The 22,773-nt window shown below is 47.4% G+C and overlaps 1 protein-coding gene across 2 annotated transcripts in view; it reads left to right on the forward strand.

Moving 5' to 3' along the window:
- Window positions 1-22,773, forward strand: part of PI4KA (phosphatidylinositol 4-kinase alpha) — a 2,470,135-nt gene that overhangs the window by 1,061,041 nt on the left and 1,386,321 nt on the right. For both annotated transcript variants that reach the window (XM_069619956.1, XM_069619957.1), the window contains exon 26: window positions 20,922-21,003. In XM_069619956.1, coding sequence (XP_069476057.1) covers window positions 20,922-21,003 — 82 coding nt within the window. The remainder of the gene's footprint in view (window positions 1-20,921; window positions 21,004-22,773) is intronic.

A 22,773-nucleotide genomic window follows, 5' to 3' on the forward strand; every position in this document is an offset into this window, starting at 1 on the left:
GAAAGGTGCCATCGAGCTCGTCCCAAAGAGGCTTCGTGGCTCCGGAGTTTACTCAAGGTACTTCCTCGCAAAGAAGAAGACAGGAGGATGGCGTCCCATCCTGGACTTGCGACGACTGAACAAGTACATCAAGGCACAGAAGTTCCGGATGGTCACCCTCCAGCACGTGCTGGGACAGCTGGAGGAGTGCGATTTCATGTCGTCGTTGGACTTGGAGGATGCGTACTTCCACATCCCCATTCTAAAAAGACACCGAAGGTTCCTCAGGTTCGTGGTCCAAGGGCGGCACTACCAGTTCAAGGCCCTCCCGTTCGGATTGAAGTCGGCACCCAGGGTGTTCACCAAGTGCCTCGCACCGGTGGCGGCGCGGCTGCGCCTGCAGGGGATCCACGTCTACCCCTACCTGGACGACTGGCTCATCCGGGCAAGGACAAGGGAGCTCGCCGTGGAGCACACTGCGAAGACCGTCCAGCTGCTCACTGTTAGGCAGAAACCTGTGCAGTTCCCTTGGGGAACACTGCAAAAGAATTAGGACCACATGTGTTGGCAGTAAACCCACTTGGTAGCAGTCTGTTCCACCCAGATTTACCTGGTAGCTGTGGCTGAGCAGTCAGACTTCCCTCAAGAAGAGTAAGGCAGTATGCAAAGTATACACAATAGGCACAAGCAAACACTGACCAGAGCTTTGGTAACAAGGTATATAATTATTTATTTAAAAACACACCTATTGAAACACTCCAGCACTATTATTGTAAATCACTCTAAACACACTTACTATTATTATATATACACTCCTTATTCCTTATCAGACAAGTCTTAGTTAACACCACTTATTTCCAGACAGAGGTGAGCGCTTAACTATAGATGGCACTCCAATAAGTTAACGAAAAAGGGAGGGAAAAAAGCAGAATGTAGGAAAATACACCACACTAATACTTAGGAACTCTTAAGCAAGCCAGGAAAGGCAAAAGTTACTTGTGAGCCGAAGTCCATAGGCCGGGCCCACTCTTGGAGAGAGCAGGGCACAAATGCACCCAAGATCACACAAAGACAACAGGCTTAAAATGTCTTGTAGGGAGTTCAGAAAGGTTTTAGTTAGGCTCAGAAAAGTTTAGGCAGGGTGTCCAAGGCTAACCTAGGTTCTAAAGCCGGGGGCTAAATCTACCCCGTGCAAGGGAAGCCAGGCGGAACACAGTACCTTAAGTGGAAAGGATCCTCCAGCGGGGGCGGTTGTTCCTGGCAGAGGGTGCAAGTCGCGGCGTCTTCCAGAGGCAGAGAAGATCTCGACGTGGAGGAAAGCTGACGGTCATTGCACTGCCAGGGAAGAAACCAGCCGCAGAGTTTTCCGGTTAAAGGTACTACCCTTTGATTCGCGGTAGTGGTGAAACGTGGTATCCCGGTTGCCGGGGTGCTTGGCACAGGCAAGGCGGCCACAAGATGCTCCAGGAAGCGAAAAAGGAAGCAGACTGGTTATCCCCACCAGTCGAAGGAAGAAGACTCTCCGGGCTGGAGATCTCCTCTGTCGTTGGGAAAAGTGGTTAGATGGTTCAGCAGGGCTCCACCGGTGGTGTCGTCGTAGCAGGTCGGCTCAGCTTCTCCCTAGTCGGATTCTTAGGTCCTGTGGCGACTTCTAAAGTTCCAGTCCCCAAAGGCCTGCTTTTATGCAGAAAACACCCATTCACTCAGCCTATCTGTCACTCAAACATGCTAAGTGGTGAGCCGGCCGGCTCACCACTTGGGCCTATCAGGACGGAGTGCGACAATCAGTCCAGGGTGCCTAAATCCCCCTCCACCCCTCCTAAGTACCCCAGACAGAGTGGCACCACTTTGGAGGGCTTCTGTGGAGAAGCCCGCCCAAAAGTGGAACAAAGGGCTCAACTTGGGTTGGAGTCACAGAAGCGAACACAAACGCCATTTTAGAACCACGTTCTGGCAAAAATACCAACCGCAAAATTAATATTAAATAAATAAACCGGCGGTATGGGATTAATTAAAGTTGGCAGCCTCGAACAATGGGAAATCCCATAGGGATATATTTGCGGTCGAATATAAAAAGTAGTATCCACTGCCACCAGCCAAAACTCGATCAGGGGGGACGGAGGCGTGCCCCCTCGACTAACAGACCCCGGAGCAATTGAATTGCCCCAGCCAGTACGTCCACAATATGATGGTTTGTACTGGTTCTGTTCAGTCAAGTCAATGGTGACTTTACATGCCCTGGGAGACAGTAGTCAGTCCCAGGGTATGGAGGCTATACTGGGGGGTCACTATGACACCCCTGTGTTACTGCACTGAGGGTGCTGTGTAACACACATCACAAAAACACATGAAGCCCTGTGGAGTAAAAGACCCCATAGCCCATTAAACACATCTAGATTCAAAGAAACACACTCAAATCATGCCCAAGAGTGAGGGTAAAAGAGTCTCACTCTTGGCAGGAGAAAAAAAATAAACCCCAAAAATCCAGCAAAGCTGCTGGGGGACTCACTAGTTCAGGAAATTCAGCCTAAACAGAGAATTCTCCCTAACACTGCGTTCTCGAAGACGCTTAACATTTTCTTTCTGAATTCCTCCCACTCAGCTTGAGAACTGTGTTTAGTGGGACAGGAGACCCTTTCTCGGGACACAAGAAGACGAGGAAGGGGTTCGAATGCCTCGACTCAGCCGAAGAAACTTTCGAGGAGGTTTTGACTGACTTACCTCTCTCGAGCTTCCCCTTGCGCTCCTTCAAGGCTTTCGCCGTCATGGACATGCAGTCCTCACACTCCGAACAATGGTGCTTGGATCCCAAGCACCACAAGCAGATCCTGTGTGGATCCGTTATCGACATTTTTTTACCGCAGTCTCGACATTTCTTGAAGCCGGATCGCGGCGTCGTCGGTTTCTACGAAGAAGCCATCGAGAAGGAGAAGGTATATTCGAGTAGATATAGTTAGTTATCCTGACTGAACTGGGCAACGACGTTCAGAGGCCCCACGAAGCGCGGAAAAACGGAACTGAGCAACGGACGCAGCGCGTGGCTATTTATGGGCATGATGACGTCGGCACCGATACGGTGGCCGTCGAGGGGCATCGACTCGGCGGACGTCGACGCGCAGCGCCCTCTACAGAAAAATTTCCGAGGCCAGCAAGCTGGAAATGTATTATCAAAGATAAGGAATACGTCGGAGGACACAATCCCTTCGAAAAGGAGGATCCTGCTGGACACATGCTACCAAGTGGGTGTTAAAATGAAGCATTAAATACACTTCATCCTTACAGTAGCCTTGGTTTAACCTTACTATTGTTTTCTTTGCAGTCAAGGAGAGTCTCTCGCTGGCATTCCTTCTGTCTTTTCACCTGATCACCAAGCTCAAAGTGTTTTACACCATCTCAGCTGGCGTGTCTGGGGGAAACACATACCTGTCCTCTTGGTGGCTTCTGATGTCATTTTTGACACCGTCAAATACCCACTGCCATTAGAATAATAGTCAAGATGAGAAAAAACAAGAGATTTAAAAGCAACTTAGTGTGGAAAAAAGAAAAGAATGAGAAAACCCATTGTTTTAGGCTACTATCTTTATTTAATTATTTAATTATTTACGGTAGCCTCGAACATAATATTAATTCTCCGGTTGGTATTTTTTGCCAAAACTTGATTCGAAAATGGCGTTTGTGTTCTCTTCTGTGACTCCAACCCAAGTCGAGCCCTTTGTTCCACTTTTTGGCGGGCTTCTCCACAGAAGCCCTCCAAAGTGGTGCCACTCTGTCTGGGGTACTTAGGAAGGGTGGAGGGGGATTTAGGCACCCTGGACTGAGTTGCCTATGGCAACTCAAGTCGTACTCCGTCCTGATTGGCCCAAGTGTTGCGCCAGCCGGCTCACCACTTAGCATGTTTGAGTGACAGCTAGGTTGAGTGAATGGGGGTTTTCTGCATAAAAGCAGGGCTTTGGGGACTGGAACTTCAGAAGTCACCACAGGACCTAAGAATCCGACGAGGGAGAAGCTGAGCCGACCTGCCACGACGACACCACCGGTGGAGCCCTGCTGGACCGTCTCACCACTTTTCCCAACGACAGAGGAGATCTCCCGCCGGAGAGTCTTCTTCCTTGGACTCGTGGGGATAACCAGTTTCACCGTCTTTTCGCCTTCCCGACGTACCTCGTGGCCGCCTTGCCCGTGCCAAGCACCCCGGCAACCGGGATCCCATCTTTTACCACGACCGCAAAAAAAAGGTACCACCTTTAACCGGAAAACTCCGCGGCTGGTTTCTTCCCTGGCAGTGCAACGACCTTCATCTTTCCTCCAAGTCGAGATCTTCTCTTCCCCTGGACGACGACGCGACTTGCACCCACTGCCAGGAACAACTGCCACCGCTGAAGGATCCTTCCCACTTAAGGTACCGTGTCCCGCCTGGCTTCCCTTGCCACCGACTGTACGGGGTAGATTTAGCCCCCGGCATTCGAACCTTGGTTGGCCTGGGACACCCCAGCTAAACTTTCCTGAGCCTCTCTAAACTCTTTTTGAACTCTCTGCAAGACTTTTTAAGCCTAGTGTAACTGTGTGATCTTGGGCGCATTTGTGCTCTGCTCTCTCTAAGAGTGGGCCCAGCCTTTGGACTTTGGCTCACCAGTGACTTTTGCTCTTCTGCCTTGCAAACAGTGTTCCTAAATCTTAGAGTGGTGTACCTTTCCATATTCTGTCTTTTTCCCTCCCTTTTTCACAAACTTATTGGAGTGCCATCTAGTTAAGCGCCACCTCTGTATGAAAATAAGTGGTGTTTTACTAAGACTCATCTGATAAAGAATAAGGGGTGTATATATTACAATAGTAACTGTGTTTAGAATATTTTACAACAAGAGTGCTGGAGTGTTTCAAACAGTGTGTTTTTAAATAAATAATGATATACTTTGATACCAAAGCTCTGGTCAGTGTTTGCTTGTATTGGTGTGTCTGAGTGCCTATTGTGTATACTTTGCATACTGCCTAACTCTTCTTGAGGGAAGCCTGACTGCTCAGCCACAGCTACCAGGTAAATCTGGGTGGTACAGACTGCTACCAAGTGGGTTTACTGCTAACACCTGTAGTCCTAAATCTTTTGCAGTGTTCCCTAAGGGAACTGCACAGGTTTCTGCCTAACACGCACCTGGGAGGAACCATCATATTTCAAACTTCCTCTAGTGGTACAATTTCTCAAGGGACTAACTAATGTTTACCCTCCAACACCATTCCAGGTTCCCTTATGGGACTTAAATTTAGTCTTAAACTTCCTAATGGGCACTCCATTCGAACCACTTCACTCTTGCGCGCTGAGATTTCTCACGCTTAAAACTGTCCTATTGGTAGCACTAACATCTGCTAGGAGGGTGAGCGAGCTACAAGCTCTCTCCTGTAAACCCCAGCATACGATCTTCCGCAAGGACAAAGTTGTCCTACAGGTGAAGCCTAATTTCCTCCCAAAGGTGGTTTCTGAATTTCATATTACTCAGAAAATTACCTTACCTTCGTTCTACCCTCCTCCCCATCCGGGGAAAGAGGAGGAAAGGCTACATAGGCTGGACCCAAGGCGAGCTCTCAGCTTTTACATCAGCTGAATGGCTAGGATCAGGCAAGCAGACCAACTGTTTGTAGGATACTCGGGTCACAAGTTGGGACTGCCCATAACAAAACAAACCATCTCCAGGTGGATTATTTTGGCCATCCTGGAATGTTACAAACTGGCAGGGAAAAAGCCACCCCAAAATCTCAGGGCTCATTCAACCAGGGGTATCGCATCCTCTTCAGCTCTTCAAAGAGGGGTACTGGTCCGAGACATATGTGTGGCTGCCACATGGTCGTCCGCACCTACATTCACAAAATTTTACAATCTGGATTCCTCCACTGCTCAAGAGACCAGATTTGGCAAGGCCGTATTACATTCGGTCCATCCCTAAAGGGATACATAACATTCTCACTCCCACCTCCAATTACATGCCACTGCTATGGGAGTCTATCAAAGATAAGGAATACGTCGGAGGACACAATCCCTTTGAAGAACAAGTTACTTCTTATCTGGTAACGTTCTTTCGACGGGATGTTCCTCCGACGTATTCCTTATCGCCCCTCCCAACCATCCCCGCAGTGATACTTCCCTTGTGGTTGCAGCTTACGCTCCTTCAAGGTCAATAACCAATCCAGGCATGACTTTTCTTATGCTACAAAACGGAACTGAGCAACAGACGCAGCGCGTGGCTATTTATGGGCATGATGACGTCAGCGCCGATACGGTGGCCGTCGAGGGACATCGATTGGGCTGACGTCGACGCGCAGCGCCCTCTACAGAAAAGATTTCCAAGGCCAGCAAGCTGGAAACGTATTATCAAAGATAAGGAATACGTCGGAGGAACATCCCGTCGAAAGAACGTTACCAGGTAAGAAGCAACTTGTTCTTCTCAGAGGTATTCACAAGAGTCCTTAGACAAGATAAACACCCTATAGAAGTAGGAAGCAACCACGAGCGAGCCATTGCAACCAGTCCTTATATTACTGTCTACAAGGGGCCTGACCCAATGACACAAGGTCACAACTAATGGAAAGGATTCAGCCCAGTGTGTTATAGCTCCTTTATCCTGAGAGCCTATACAAGGACATAACATCACGTGTTAATTATTAACACATGGTTCTAGCTCTTTCCTGAGGGGACATACCAGGACACCTAACAAGGTGTAAATCATTACACAGTGTATAGAGTGTTGCCCTTCCACAGCCATCCATTGAGACAGTCTACAGTGACTCGTTCCACTGTTATACTACACAGTCTTTCCTGTCAGGACAATCCCTCTTTTCCTCATGACTAATGAAACAGCACGGCAAACAGTGCTTACTCAAACATATGTCAAAACCTCCAGAGGGGATGCATGAAGACACTATGTGGAAAACAGGTTGACACAAAACCTAGGTAAAGCAAAGGTCTTACAGGGACTAGGAATTTAGTCCAAAACAACTGAGCAGAAGGAAAGTACACATTCAAACTCCAAAAGAGGTTGGCAAAAGTCTGAAATTAGTCGAGTAATACCAATGATGATACCAAAAGGAAAATCCAAAGCAGTCCAAAATACACGAATTAGCGGTCCAAGCATGGGAATCAAATTAAATTAACAGATTGCAGGCAACAAAAGAACAAGGATAATGTCCGACGTCACTCTGACGAAGTCTGTTGAGATGTGTAATTGGCCGTCCTGAACAGCCCGTTATTTGCCGCCCTGCGTCTCATCTACATCACATTGGCTTTCTTGGCATATGCAGGGTGATGTGTGCCTGGTAATTGTGGTGTATCTGACCATAGCAGTGCCATGGTTTTCCTTGCAACCATCAAGGGGTGTATAGAGCAAGCTGGTGCCATTGTGGAATGTGCCGGTGGTGCCAGGACGCTACCGGCTTCTGGTGCAATTCATGGGATCACATCACTTCTCCCCAGGTAAGAGGCCTTCCCTGTGAGTCTAAGGAGGTGTAGCCGCTACCCAATAGTCTCCCTACGGGTTGTGGATAGCGGGACCTCACAGGGAGAGACTCCCCTCGGGGAGATATGGACTCCGGTTCCGTGAAGGAACTCTGCGACTTCTTTTCCTCTGGCACCAAGCAATTGTAAGACGTCCCTGAAAACACTATCTGTTATGGTAAAGCTTCTTCTGTCTTTGACAACTCAATATGACCCAGACAAATAAGTACAAAAGAGATCTACAGAGTAATCGCATACTGCTGTGAAATAGTACTGAGAAGAGTTGGCCTCAAGGAGGCCCTAAGATCATCTCAACAACAACAAATAAAGACTGGATGTCTGAGTTGGGGAGGATCCAGCCCCAGGAAATAATAAGTGAGAACGTACTAGAAGGAAGAGAGAGCAGCCGGCATGAAGCCAGCTCAGCCGGGAAGTTCGAACTTGGGAACACAAAGCTGCAAGGATGCTGATCCTCCATGGTGGGGACACCGAGGAATGGTCACCGGAGCACAACGTCGGTAGCCAAGCTCTGGACTAACTGGAGAGAAAGAGAGGAACAAGCAGTGGCGTGACCTCGAGGGGATGGACCCATATGGTCCTGCAACTGCACATAAGCCGTGTGGCCTAAGTCTTTGCGGAGCCACAAGGACGAAGCAGGGAGCGGAGTGGAGAAATCAGGAGACATCAAAGTTATTCGAGGCCACCCAACTCTCCAGGAAGAACCGGTGATGCAGTCCCAACACAATTCAAGTAACTAGAACAGCAGGAGTGTACCGATCCATGCCCTTGACCCCCTCAGGTACAACAGCCCCCTGGCAGCAGTGGGGCTAAAGCCCTTCACACTGGCCCCAAGGGCCTTAAAACTCCATCGGAAACATACATGGAGTCAGTCCTGGCATTTGGCGCCAGGCTCATTATCAGGAATAAAACAATACCAATTTTGGACCTTAATCCAACATGGAAGCCTATTACACAGCTCAATTCTTTAGAACCAAGCCATGCGGTCCAGTGTTTTGGGTGTGGCTGGGCCTGGAACTACTTGGCCTGGAACTACTTAAACCACACCCAAACAGCAGAACACGCTTCGCGTTATTCTGCACTCCTGCAGCGTAACGCTCACCGTGTCCAGCTCCTGTTAATCTGCTTCTCCGGCGGCCCGATCCTGAAGCCCTAGATCCAGATTCCATGGAAGAACAAGAACAGCATTAGCAAGCAAGAACACTTACCTGTGAAGTAACCGGTCTTAAATCCATCCTGCGCTTCTCATACCTCGCCAATCTCCGGGTTTCGCCGTAACCTGGAAGGGAGAAGGAACAAGGTCAGCATTAACAAAGCACTTACCTTGGCAAGCAGCGCTTCGACCACTCATCCCTCCGGAACATCACCGCAACCTGTACAAAGAAGAGAACACAGGTTAGCAATTAACACCAATAAACAGCGCAGTGCTCTGCGCATAAATAACTCAACGTGATCTTTGCCATCGGCGCAGCAACTCCGAGATTGCAACCATCCCTGTGAAAACAAAACGAGACATTGTTAGGGAACAGCGTATTGGAGCAAGACACTGAGAAGACAGAGAAAATGGAAGGAAAGAAAGACAGAATAAAGATGGAAAAGACATTATAACTCACCTGTAAGACAGTAAGCAGAGACAGTCACAGCCGGTCTGGACCCAACATACGGGCACAAGGACCAGTGAAGCAACTAGGTCCATGGAACGCCCGCACCAACCACGCGCCCCTGCACAGAGACACAGGACAGAGTTCAACGCACAAATACCTAAGGTGAGCAATAACCCCAAGAGAGGGGATTTCGACCAGAGGGAGGTGGGGGTCTACCCATCACAGAACCAGTATCTTAACCCTCCATTCTCCTGTTATAGGCGCTACCCAACATTTTGGCACATAACCAAGCAGCACTTAGACCTCCATCCAGTATCGTGTAGCTCCCCGTGGATACCAGGTGAGCGTAACAAGGAGACCCAAGGTGTCTGAGTACTGCCGCTAACAAAAAAAGGAAAGAGGCACCGTCATATAAGCAAGGCGACCGGGTATGGTTGTCTACACGGCATCTCCATATACCGGGTTGTCGTAAACTGCTGCCCCGTTTTGTCGGCCCGTATAGGGTTTCCAAGGTCCTGAACCCGGTGGTCTATAGACTCGCCGTCCCCGCTTCATGGAAATTACACCCTGTTTTTCACACATCTCTCCTCAAGCCTTGTCCTGATGATACACGCATTGCTCCCGCTCCTGGTCCTGTCCCTGTGATTTCCCAGGAGGATTATGAAGTTAGCGCTATTCTGGGATCCCGGGTTGTTAGAGGGAGGTTACAATACTTGGTGGACTGGTTGGGTTATGGTCCTGAGGAGAGGTCCTGGGTCCCATCATCTGATGTACATGCCCCGTTATTGGTGTCCAGGTTCCATCGGGAGTACCCTTCTAGCCCACGGGATCGTGGGCCTTTGAGGGGGGCTCTGTCACGCCCCTACGTTCCATGAACACATCTCACAATACAGCTCCCACTACCTCCACCAAAATACATGCCAAAAAACACTCTCCCCTGCAGCCCTGCTGGCAAGGAATGGGACAAGGTCAACGACGCCGGTTCTTGCTATCTCAGCGTTGGTTTCCATTCCGGCGGTGGCAGTTGCCATGGAGACGCGCCACGGGCATTCTACAACGTCTCCATTGCCGGCACCTGAGAGCTCCTCCTTCAGCACGTTCGATCACGTTACGGATGATGAGAGTCATGTGATCATCAGTCGGCGTTCAAAAGGGACGCGCTGACTGCCTTTCAGCGCTTCACAGCTGATCCTGTTGGGCGCATTACGGACTACGGATTAAGTTTACTACCTCTGACCTCGGATTGATCTTGGACTCTGATTTTGGCTTCTTCCTTTACGGTACTGTTGTTTGGAACTATTTTCTACTGGATTCGACCACATTTCCGTCCCTGGATTGCTATTTGGATTGCCCTTTTGTTATGAACTATGTTCTTGGATTACGCACTTTTCAATTGATTGACTTACGTTTTCTGGCTTCTACGTAAGGTGGTGATTTCATCAATCTGTCCTCTGGTCGTCACCCTTGACGGCTGCCTCCGACAAACATCTTTACACCATTATTAAGTCCCGACCAACTCTTAAGGGTAAGCCTTATTCTAGACTTATTACACATTCATATGCAAGTCTGGGGTTCCGTGTTTATGACCTAACTTCGTGTTTGCCTTACAGTGGTCATAGGGGGCACCTTCCGGCATCTTCAGGCATCCTTGTTGCGGCTGACGAAGATCACCACCTGTGGCCTCAAGGACTGCTCGGGCAGTAATTTCTTGTTTGCTCGAGTGGTACTTGGGGACGGAGGTTTCATCGGCTACACGACCATCAAGTCTTGACATTGCCCCAGTGATAATCCAAATATGATTAAACGGGAGATTAGACAACTAGCTGTCTGGAGGTTATCTTCGGAACATCGTAAAACTGGGAAGAATTACTGAAGCTGCAAAGCAAGCTTTCACAAACCCTAGGGAAGAAGAACTTTGGAGGACCATTGCTAAAGAATATCCCACAACAGCCCTCAAGGCTGTGAAAGGTGGGTCAGGAGAAGGGAGTAATTCTCCTGACCACGCTTTCTTTATTGAATTAGAAGCTAGAGCCAAGGATTGCTGGAAAAGAGAGACTGAGCCAGTTTACCAGGTGAAGTGAATCATTCTCCAAGTACTGTTCTTCACTTTTATGTTGAACCTTTTTTGTAGATAAGTGGTAGTGTAACAGTAGGTTTTGAACAGAGGATGGACACTTTTTATTTGAATAAACATCCTGACGGCGAGCACCCGAGTTGTTATTGGTTGAGATGGGGATAACCCTTCAGAGACAGGGAGAGGTATATTATTTTCTTCAATTTTTAACAAAGCTTGGTTGAAACATGTCACCCTTTTGTCCGGCTGCTTACCCCACTTCATCACACTTCCTAACATCTGCCATTTTTAACGGACTTTCCGCTTACCAACTTACTCCCATACGATCAATGCTGAACTCTGCTTTATGTATTTTTTTTAAATCTTTCGCCTCACACCTTTATCTCCTCTCTTCTATCTCTTTCTTTACCCACTTTTGATTCTCACCTTTTTTATTTTGTCTGCATCTTTTTTTACATTTATTAGGAAAGATTTTCTTTGTGCAGCTTTACCTCTATTGACATCAATGAAACGCCACAATGTCTAGCTATAGCTCGAAGCCTGTCCTGACATTTGCAGGTAAGTGAAGTCTTTTTGCTCTACTTTCCTTGCTCAACTTGCCTCTTTTGAGGGCACTTGCTGGCCCATAGGGTTACCAGTGCAGGGGTACTATAGACCCTTTGCAAAATTCCTTTGTTGTTGTACTGTAGCACACATCACCTTATAGTGGAGTGCTGCAAGGGTACTAGGTATCTCTTGTCTGTGTGTCCAGGACAAACTTTTGGCAGTGTATATTTCTCAGTTTATTTCCCCATTTTAATCACATGTACCTTTATGCTTACCACATTATGCCATTTGAAGTACCATATACTCATGATGACCATGTCGCATGTTTGTTACCCTGTCCTTTGACCGTGTTGTCCTTTTGCCTTCTTTCCTGACTTCTCAAGTCTGGAAACACCATATATGATGAGCCTTTCCTGTGATTGAAGTTGCTTGGCAATGTGGTGGTGTGTGCATCCAGGCTGGATGTGGAGGATGGGACCGTCTTGTTCAAAACCATATTCCAGTCAGAGGATGCCTGTTGCTGGGCAGATGTGGCGCAAGAGGCTGACGGCCTTTACCAGTTTGAATGGTACAGGTACTTTCCATTGGTGGACTGGAGCCAGTCCCCACTCCTAGTGAGAGATAAAAGGAAGACTCTTGCAGCCATTCCCCCTATCGTCAACTGGAGCCAAGACCCAGAAGAAGAGAGGAACCCTCTGAAGACTGCTTCTGAAGAGAACTGTCAGTGCTTCCAGGCAAGTCCTAGTGATGCCATGCCTCTCTGAAATGATCCAGCTAAGACCCTCATCTGTGCTTTGATGTTTGAGCTGTTGGGACCAACAAGTCTGAACCCCTACATGAGAAGCTTGCACCAGAAGCCTTTGGATGTTTCCTGTAACCATCCTGTAGGATGACCAGCTTCATCCACGGCATCTTCTGTGCATGTGCCACAATCTTGAGTTGCCGCCGGATTGGAGTGATCTTTGCTGCAAGCCATCTGTGTTATGCTTGGCTCAAAATGTATGTCAAGAAATACCTAGCATATAGTTATCCAACTGTCATTACACTGGAAGTCGCCTACCTGTTTCTGCAGGCTGGATTGCAGTAAGGAGAATCCACCTGGTGACCCCTCCGTGGCCCAGCCCAAGGCTATCCCTGAGAGAAGCCCCCAGGTAAAAACTGTTGGGGAGAATACCCTGTGTTGTGCTACAGAGATGACCTGTAAGTGTTTGATTCAGCCGCTCACTCTGCCCGTTAGATTGCGGGTGGTAGCCAGAGCTGAGTGCACGAGAAATCCCAAGGAAAGAACACACTTGGTTCCAATAGCGAGAGGTGTATTGGGACCCGCGGTCCGAGTTAATAACCTTGGCAATCCATGCAAAGAGAAGATCCGTTCTATAAAGATACGCGCCATTCTATCTGCTGAAGGGGAGTCCAGGCAACGGGATGAAATGTGCCATCTTGGAAAAGGAATCTATCGTAACCATGACGGAACACTTCCCTGAAAGAGGCATTCTACCACAAAATCAGTGGAAATGATCTGCTAAGGTTTAGTCGGAATAGACATGCTGACCAGTTCTCCGAGAAGGGAAGTGCGTGGTGATTTGGACTGGAGACAGACCGCACGTGAAGCCGCATACTCTTGGACATCCTGGCTTAGTGAGAGCCACCAGAAGTAGTGTAGTACCAATTCCTTAGCTTTGGAATCATGACACATCCCTAGGACCTCCTTCTGTAGCGCTTTTGTAGGGACGTATTGTCTTGGACCGTAGAAAAAAATACCCTCCATTATTCGTTAACTGATAATGTTTGAGGACAGAGGCTTGTTTTTTCTGTATCGACTCAGATCGTTCTTTGATTTATGCCAGGAAGTCGGTGACTACTTGAACCACTACCGTTCTGGGGAAGATGGGTTTGGTTCTAAATTGAGCATCAGTTACCCGTTCCTTCCTTGATGAGGCATCAGTCTGTAGGTTGCTTCGGCCCGGAATGAAGGAAAAGGTAATCCTGTAAGGGGAGAAGAAATGTGCCCAACGTGCCTGGCGAATGTTGTGTGTCTGGGCGTATTGTAAGGCACGCAGATTGTGATGATCAGTCCTGACTTCACTGGGTACTTGGCTCCTCAAAAGCCTGTTTGGTAGCTAAGAGCTCTTTTTCAAGAACGGTGTAGTTCAGTTCTGCGGGCAATAGAGTTTTGGAGAGATACACTACTGGGCGTTCATGACCCTGCGCGTCTAACTGTAGTAACACAGCCCCTAAGGCATCCATCTCCACAATAAACTTGTGGTTCTGGTCTGGAGTGATAAGAATCAGTGCCTGGGTGAAGAGCTTCTTTAGATCCTCAAAGGTCAGTTGGACCGTTGTAGACCATTGAAAGGGAACCCCTTTCTTCAGTAGGGCTGTCATGGGCTGCGTCAGAGTCGAGAAATGGGGAATAAAGTGTCTGTAGAAGTTAGCAAATCCTATAAAGCGCTGGATGTCCTTGACGGAGGTGGGCGCTGGCCAGTGTAGAACCGCTGAGACCTTCTCAGGATCCATAGCTGTTCCCTCTGTGGACAATAGGTACCCCAGGTATATCACCTGGGATTGATGGAATAAACATTCGTCCTGTTTGCAGAATAGATGATTTTGCTGCAGCCGCTGAAGGAGTTCAGTGACATGTTTCTCATGTTCTTGATAAGAGAACGAGTAGACGGGAATATCGTCAAGGTAGATGATGACGTAATATAGGAGAATGTCCGCAAATAGGTGATCCATAAACCGTTGGAAGACGGCTGGGGCATTGGTCAGTCCAAAGGGCATTACCCGATATTGATAATGCCCAAAAGGTGTGCAGAATGCCGTCTTCCACTCATTACCTTCTCTGATTCTGTTCAAGTGGTAGGCCCATCGGTCCAGTTTGGTGTAAATAGTGGCCTCTTTAACTACCTCCAGGACATCCGGTATGAGGGGCATAGGACATCGGTCGGGGATTGTGATGTTATTTAACCCACGGAAGTCAATACATGGATGTTGCTCAGAGGTGTTCTTCTTAGGTATAAAGAAGAGTGAGGCTGCGGCCGGAGAGGTTGATTCTGTGATAAGGCCGTTCTTGAGCTTGGTCTGTAAATATTCCAGAAGGACTTCTTTTTCTTTTGCCGACAGGATGTTCATTTTACCGAATGGTAATAGTTGATCTGGGATCGGCTGGATGACAGTCGTCCCGTCTGTGAGGGGGTAGCTCTGTGTACTCAGCAGTGGAAAAGACCCCTTGGAACTGATGGTAGGGCTCTGGATGACCAGCGATCTGATTGAGTGTGGTTACTGTTTTAGGGTCCAGATGAGGGTTGGTTGAAAGACTCGGTTTCTCAGTATGAACCCCCTATGCAGTATCTCAAACAGTATTCGGATCCCAGAAAAAAGGGAACCTGCAGTCCAGTTTATAAACGGGTTATGACGTCTTAACCAGGGTAGACCTAGAATAACTGGATGATGTGCGGTTCTTATGTCAAGGGTTAAAATCTCCATGTGAGGAGATTGTCATTTCCAGTGGGCAGGTCTGGTCCCTGATGGGGCCAGAGACTAGTGGGCTTGTCAATGAAGTTCCCCTCATCACCACTGTCTACTAAAGCTGGGATATTTCTTAGGAGATTTCCGACCATAAAGGATACCTGAAGTACCAACATATTAGTATCTGTAGGACTCGTACACTGGAAAGAATGTGACACTGATGGGGAACCTGTAACCTGTACGTGGTCCCAAACTGCGGTTCCCCTTATGGCCGGGTGATGGCGTTTCCCTGTCTACGAGTAGGGGCGATAGGACACTCTCTCACGGTATGTGTGTTGGCCCCACAATAAATGCACAGACCTAGGGTCCTTTTTTTTGGTCCGCTCTTCTGGAGACAGAGGGCCTCTAGCTGCCGCACCTTGCTCCATGGGTTCATCCGCGAGTGTGGCATGGTTTCCTGCCAGAGTTACGTCTGGTGGGGGTCTAGAGTTCCGGCCTCTTTTCCTTTCCGTCTGTTGCTCCTTCTTTCTATAATCCAGCTGTATGACTAATGCAATGAATTCAGTCAGGGAATGAGGATGAGGCACCCAAGAGACCTCGTCTTTCAGATCCTCAGACAAGCCCCTCCGAAAAATTGTGGTTAATGCATCATCTGGCCACGTGGTTTCACTGGCCATCTGCTTGAATCTTGTTATATATGTGAGAATGTCCTGGCTCCCTTGCTTGAAATCCAGGAGGTGTTCCTGAGAGGCCACCGTAATCTCCTGCCTCCCAAACATACTTCGTATGCTGTTACTAAATGCAGTATGGGAATCTAGGATAGAGTTATTGGTTGTGACTAGTGGTGTCGCCCATGCCAGGGCCGGACCTACCATCTGTGAAATTATGTAACGACCCGGTCTCTGTCTGTGTGAAAATAGGCTCCTTTGAATGCAAACTGAACCATACATGAGTCCAGAAATTCTTGAACTTTATGTGGATTCCCATCAAATCAACCCCTTGGTAACGGCCCAGGAGGGACTTCTGACAGTAGGGAGAACGCCCCAACTGCTGCTGCCGCAACGTGGCATTCTCCTGTTTTAAATGCTGTATCTCTGCAGTCAATGACTGCATTGCCGAGATTAACTGTTGTACCTGCTGATCCATGGCAGCGACTGTCAGTGTCGTAATGGCGTTGCTATCTGTTATGCTTGGCTCAAAATGTATGTCAAGAAATACCGAACATATAGTTATCCAGCTGTCATTACACTGGAAGTCGCCTACCTGTTCCCGCAGGGTGGATTTCAGTAAGGAAAATCCACCTGGTGACCCCTCTGTGGCCCAGCCCAAGGCTAGCCCAGAGAGAGGCCCCGAGGGAAACCCTCTTGGGGGAGAAAACTCTGTGTTGTGCAGCTGGGGAACGCTGGTTCCGGTCAGATCTAAGGTGTGGATGGCTGTATGGAGATGTGCCAGATCCACAGGATAGATCCTGCAGTTTCCTGCTACAAGACAGGAGAGACGGATTATAGGAGCCCATGTTTCTGTGATCCTCCCGAAGACTTGGGGCATAGTCCTAAAAAGAGCTTGCCTTAGTAAGGAACTGGGGGTGCCTCGGCAGTGGCAGTAGCAACAATGGAGAAGGAAGCGTTTCTTACAGAGCTTGAAAAAATGGCTCTGGAAAGGGTAAGAAGGAGGGAGAGTTAACGAGACCAGAGAGAGACAGGAAAGAGGAAAGTGATAGCTACTAAACCCTTCCCCAATTGGACGTACCGTGGAAGACGGGCTCTCGCGTATGATGCTTCCAGCGGACTGCTGGGAATTGTGGTCCCGAGAGACCAATGCCGCAGATCCTCCTGCCGTCTAAGGAATCGGTATGGGTTAAAGGAGCTGGTAGGAGTTAAATCCCATCTATGGGAAACGTCCCGTGCGAGTACCCCTTTTCTACCACGCCTACCTGATGTTGTCAGTACAGGTTCTGTTCGTGTGTGTGGGCGGATGGGATGGCTGACGAGGGTATGCCCTCACGGAACATGGAGCTTGCAGAGGGATACACTAGCGAAAAGATAAACCACAGAATGTCAGAGTGATTGCGAAAAGTCAGAGAAGGGACGCACAAGATTCAGAAGGTTTTAGAATTGGATAGAAATGAAGCTCAAATTTACGGAGTGTGTGGTTACTCATAGGAGAGTAGCAACGCAAAGCCGGCCAGTCAGCCGGCCTGGAAATACTGTTTTCTGTGTTGGGGGCATGGCCTGGCACGGATCGGGTGCTGCCAGAACGGAAGGACTCGCAAGAGATGCAGCTAATAGCCGAAGCCTAGGTCCCCGAGCCCGGGAGCGTCATGAAACCAGACGCCCCATCACAATCTGTTATATTGTTGGGGGGTAGGGGAGGGTCTCCTGCCATCATGGGATATGTTGTAGCTGCTGTCCTGAGGTACTTTGTCATACCTGCTTAAATGCATCTAGAACCATCTTACTGGAGTGTGAAACTGTCTTATAGCCAGACCCAAGGCCTGAAGACTAAACTAGCCACTACAGCCACAGCCCCTCGACCTCCTGAAACTGGACCAAAGTAAGGAGTAAGTGAGCCCAGCGGTTCTGAGGATTCTAGGGGTGGTCCCTCAGAAAATCGAAGTTCAGGCAGGAGCTTGCATCCCTGTTTACACACCACCCCCCACACCACATGAATTGCCTGGGTGTAATTGCCAATTCCTAACTCTCCCTTGCATGGTCTTGATCAGCGGAGTTCTGGCCAGGGACACCCACCCAGGGTAACCTCTAGTGTAATGCATGGGATTGAGAGAGTAACCCTAAATTGTTTCTACCTACCTTCAGTTCTTTAAAGTGCTTTTCTTCTGGAACAGTTACTCGTCTGTTGGCTTTGTGACTTTTAAGACTTCCAAGTCCTTGCACATTGACACTCTCAGAGGCACTAGTCTTGCTTACCTGGTAGGTAAGGTCTTAATGTATAGGTGCTTTATTCATGTGAGGCAGGGCATATGTTTTAATTGCATTGGATTTTTGTCTTCACTTTACTGCCTGCAGTTTTATTACTTTTATCAATAGTTTTTTCTTTGCTGCTTTCCTCCCATAGACCTCAATAGGACACTGTATATCTTTGCTATTTTCTGCTTCCTGACCTGACATTTTGGAGGCCGATAAAGTCCTCTGCTTTACTTCCCTTGATTTTTGCTCACTTATATGGGTGGACAGATCAGTCCCTAAGATTATCAGTATTGTGGACCCTGTCTCCCCTAATTCAAGGGGCCTGGAACCACGGACTAGCCGGACCCAACCCCAACCCCAAAAGTGACCTCTCCACCTGCAGCTTCTGGACCTCCCTCGACCGGGCACGCCACAGAAGTAAGTGGGCCCAGCAGGTTCAGGAGCTCCTAAAGTGAGTGCTAGCTGCAGAAATCTGAGTAAGGGGGCTAAATTTGCATTGCTAATCCAACCCCCACCTGTCGCCATGGGATTATATAGGTGTAAAGACCAATCTCTATTTCCCCTTGCCTAAGATCGGTGGTTGTCTAGGCTTCCCCTGGGGTTGGGATTGTTAGAGAAACGTGAAAAAACTTCTTACCTTTCAATTCATCTTCCAGAATATGTTGCCTTTTGGGCACTAGGGCTCAATTCTTAGCAGGGCTTGATTTATTAAAGACTCTGGACCTTGTCTTAGGTTTTTCTGTGGGTTTTCTCTCTAATTTACTAACCTGTCCAAATTGGTTCTAAATTACTGTTCTAATTTCTTACTTTACCACACACAATTATTTACAGTATTGCTCTTGACTTTGCTAACTTTTACGTAACTGCTTTTAAAGATAAAGTATTGGTGTTCTGTTAGCAGATCCCCCAATGGGGTATGTATGTATATGATAGTAGTTGTGTGATAAAGGCCTAAATATTGTCTATTTTTGTGCATCTCTGGAATTATTGGAGTGCTCTATGAGAGTGTCTCATTGTAGCCTCAGACCACTCTCACGCCCTCCTGAGTCTGCATCTTTACTGTTCACCATAATAGGTTTGCCTCTCAGAATCCATCCTGGATCCACCCCTGGGTGGATTTTGAAATCCATCTGAACAATAGTTTTGACCTTTTGCTACTGTTTAAGGTGTAGGTGACCGCACTTTGAGAACAACAGGCTGTGAGTGTATGTGTACATGTATGTATGTGTGTTATGCTGCTGCTGCCCTCTTTGTCCACATTTATGCACTAATAAAGGACTATTTTTTTCACAGCAACAATGGGCTGGAGTACGGATTGGAAATGTATTACAAATATATAAAAAGCATTAGCCGGAGTGCTGCTAAGCTCAAGACTGTTTTTCAGTCTACCCTTTAATGAAAAAACTTTGTTAAAGGGACGTTATGGTTAAGTTGCACTAATAAAAACCTATGAAATTCAATAAAAACCTTTGTTAAAGGGACTCTATGGTTAAGTTACACTAATAAAAACCTATGAAATTTAATGAAAAAACGTTCTGATGATGGCGGGGGTTTCCAAAAATCTGACGCACCTCACGCTTCATCCCAGCCAATCAGCAAACACGTTGCGTGTCCGCGGACATGATTAACCAATCAGTGTTCTGTCCGCGGAGCGAACAGGGAAGTGTGTCCGTGGTGCAGACATAGATATCACTAATTTCTTTAGACCTACTTTTTGGTCGTTTTAAAAAAAACTACTGGACGGATTTTCACCAAATTTACAAAAGCCCGTTTTCGGGACCAAGCTGCCGCTCCTGCCGCAAATTTGGTGAAAACCCGTCCAGCGGTTTGGGCTGTAGGCGCGACAGAATTATTTTTCTTTTTCTCCATTCAGTCTATGGGAAAAAATAAATTTTGGGACCCCTACTTTACCTTTGGCCCCCCTGGACCGAACCTAATCGAACTTTGCAAAGAAATTGAGTGGGCCAAATACTTATTTTGCAAAGTTTGGTGAGGATTCGTCCAGGGAGAACATAGTTATAAGCCGCTCTATATATATATATATATATATATATATATATATATATATTTGTGTTCCCCTGTGTTGCTTGAGTGCTCAATGTTGGGTGTATTGTACTACTACACTACCCCCATACACCTAACATCTGTCTTACTGTTCTCTCCACACTGCCTTGATGGGGTTTGGCTAGACGCAAATGTCAGTTACCCTGTTCATCAACTAAGATGGCCTCTCAAATGCACCCCCCATGGCTGGTTCTGAAAATCTATCTCAACTACATTCATGGCCTGTCGCGTCCCCATCTATCGTCTCTAGTCTTTCTATAGACCCTCTTGTTCTCTCTGCTCCAAAATTCAATATGTCATTTCCCTGCTTAAACAACTTAGTACCCAAATGCATTTAAGATCTTTTTCACACCTTACATCCCTGCATTAGAATTGCTTATCTTTGTATATTAGGTCCTCCTCGTCTCAGTTTTGAATTTCTTTCTGGCCTCAAATCTCATCCTCTCCCTCCGTTACTATTACTCCGATGTATTGATTATTTGTACCGTTATTCATTTTTGTGCAGCACTTGGGTGAAAGCACTATATCAATTCAATAAAATACAAATACATCCAAACTGCAGTTGCATTCTTCAGCGGAACTTGGACAGGTCTCACTGTTAACAAAAAGGGCCATGGCACCAAAAAGCTGGCGCAATCTGTAGGGAAGTTGCAAAAATAGCACAAGCAATAACACACATTGATTTCTGACTCAACAACTTTGTGACAACACCACCTATGCACATGGCTGTGTTTAATCTCCTGCTGTCTATTTTTTTTTTCTAGGTTCCCACATTTGCTGTGGAGTGGGACGGTGCTGAAGACAATGCTGGACATCCTTCAGACGCTCTCCCTTTCTCTAAGTGCAGTAAGTCATGTGCTGTCAGTGCACCAGTGTGTTATAGCTGATCTCTCAAGTTTTATTCTGTCTCGTGTAGTAGTTAGAGCCTCTGTGCCATGCTCTTGGTTTACCAGTATGCTCCAGTGTTGCCTGAAACTAGAAGCAGTACCGTGTCTGGAGCTGCAACTGACGCAGGGCAATACGTAGCTCAAATATATACCTTTTGCTTGATTTGTCCAACTTAGATATTTTTTTATTGGCGGTCTAATGGTGCAAGAAGTAGCCTAGTGTGTTCTTAATGCATGATATGTTCCACATAAAACATACGTTTCTTTGTCTGTCCACTTTTCTCTATACTCATGGGTTGTTCTGGCACAAGGACATGACCAGAGCCTTTGCACTGGAATAACTCCATTAATAACAAACCCACTCAGCAGGCCCCAGGCCTGTGTAGGTGTGGCATCTGGTCATATCTGCGCTACACAGTCTCTTTTTCTACACCAATGGTACTGGCGGCTAATGTGCGTAAGTATTTGTTTCTGTTTCCCGCTCACCTTTTTTGCTATTTGGGTTACTTTGAATCGCTTGAAGCTTCCATCTATGTTACGAAAAACCTATCTTTTTTGTCTGGTTTTGTGAGTGGCAGCTTTGAAGCCTGGGGTGTTTAGGCATGGAGCATTTTTTGGATTCTGATAATTGGGAATATGCTCCTGGTGCTTTCTCTTGGAGAATCGCCCAAGTACTGGGAACAGACTTTTCACTGGCCACAACTGACTGCTGTTATCTACTGAAGTAGAAGATAAAGGAGATCGTGAGTAACACACCACTTTTTTCATCATCACCCCACCCCGCAGATCTCAACCCTGATGTCTCCTTCCCCAGGTGGGCACCACCTGGTTCTGGAATAGTTTGCTACTGTCGCATCGATGACTACCCCGAGGCTGTCCTAAAAGAGACTACTATTGGTTTTCTGGTTTGGGCTCTTGGAGCCTTTTTACCAAAGAGCGCACTGAAGTGCTGTTTTGGTGTCCTAAGATTGCATCAGGGTCCCCTAAAGGTCACTAGGTCCACAATCTCTGTGTCTCTCTACCTTCCACTGAGATTGTTCCCGAGTGTGAGTTTGAATATGCAATTCTGGTATTGGGGACCTTTGTGTTTTTTTCATTTCCCTGTCCTGTGCTTAACAGTGCTACTTTGGTGCCTCCTTAGAGACACACATATGATTGATTGAGCCCTGAAAGACTGCAAGCCTCTCTTGGTGTCACGGGATGGCACTCTGTTAAGAGTGGCACAGGACACCCAGGAAGGGTTTGGGTGGTTGTGCCGAAGTAAGGTGGACAGATAAGTACACACACAGCTGAAGTAAAGAGAACGAAGTGTAGGCAAGTGTAGCAAGGAAATAAGGTACAACAGAATAGATTCCCTCTTGGGGTGTATGCAGATATAGGAAAAGAGTATTGCACAGACCTTAGGAAAAACTCTAGCCTTGTGCACAGTTTGCTATAACAGAGGCCCACGCTGATTGCTCATGGCTTGGAACAACAGCTATGGGTGTCTGTAACACAGAAACTAGACAAGGGAAAGGGCAGAGGTTGCCTGACGGAAATCAACAGACAAGCTCTGTACAAGGGGTCTACAAACAGAACAAGAGAAGACACTAACAGACAAGTCCAGGAAAAAGGAAGTCGATAGCAAACTAGCAGAAGGAAATGAAGGGAAAGCCGTATAACAGGATTGGATAGGGATAAAGAACAGACGGTTGAAAACAAGGAAGAAAGCAAGGGGGCAGCAGTCAGG

The sequence above is a fragment of the Ambystoma mexicanum genome, chromosome 10 (genome assembly GCF_040938575.1).
Source record: "Ambystoma mexicanum isolate Mex_15411 chromosome 10, UKY_AmexF1_1, whole genome shotgun sequence".
NCBI classification, from domain to species: Eukaryota; Metazoa; Chordata; class Amphibia; order Caudata; family Ambystomatidae; genus Ambystoma; species Ambystoma mexicanum.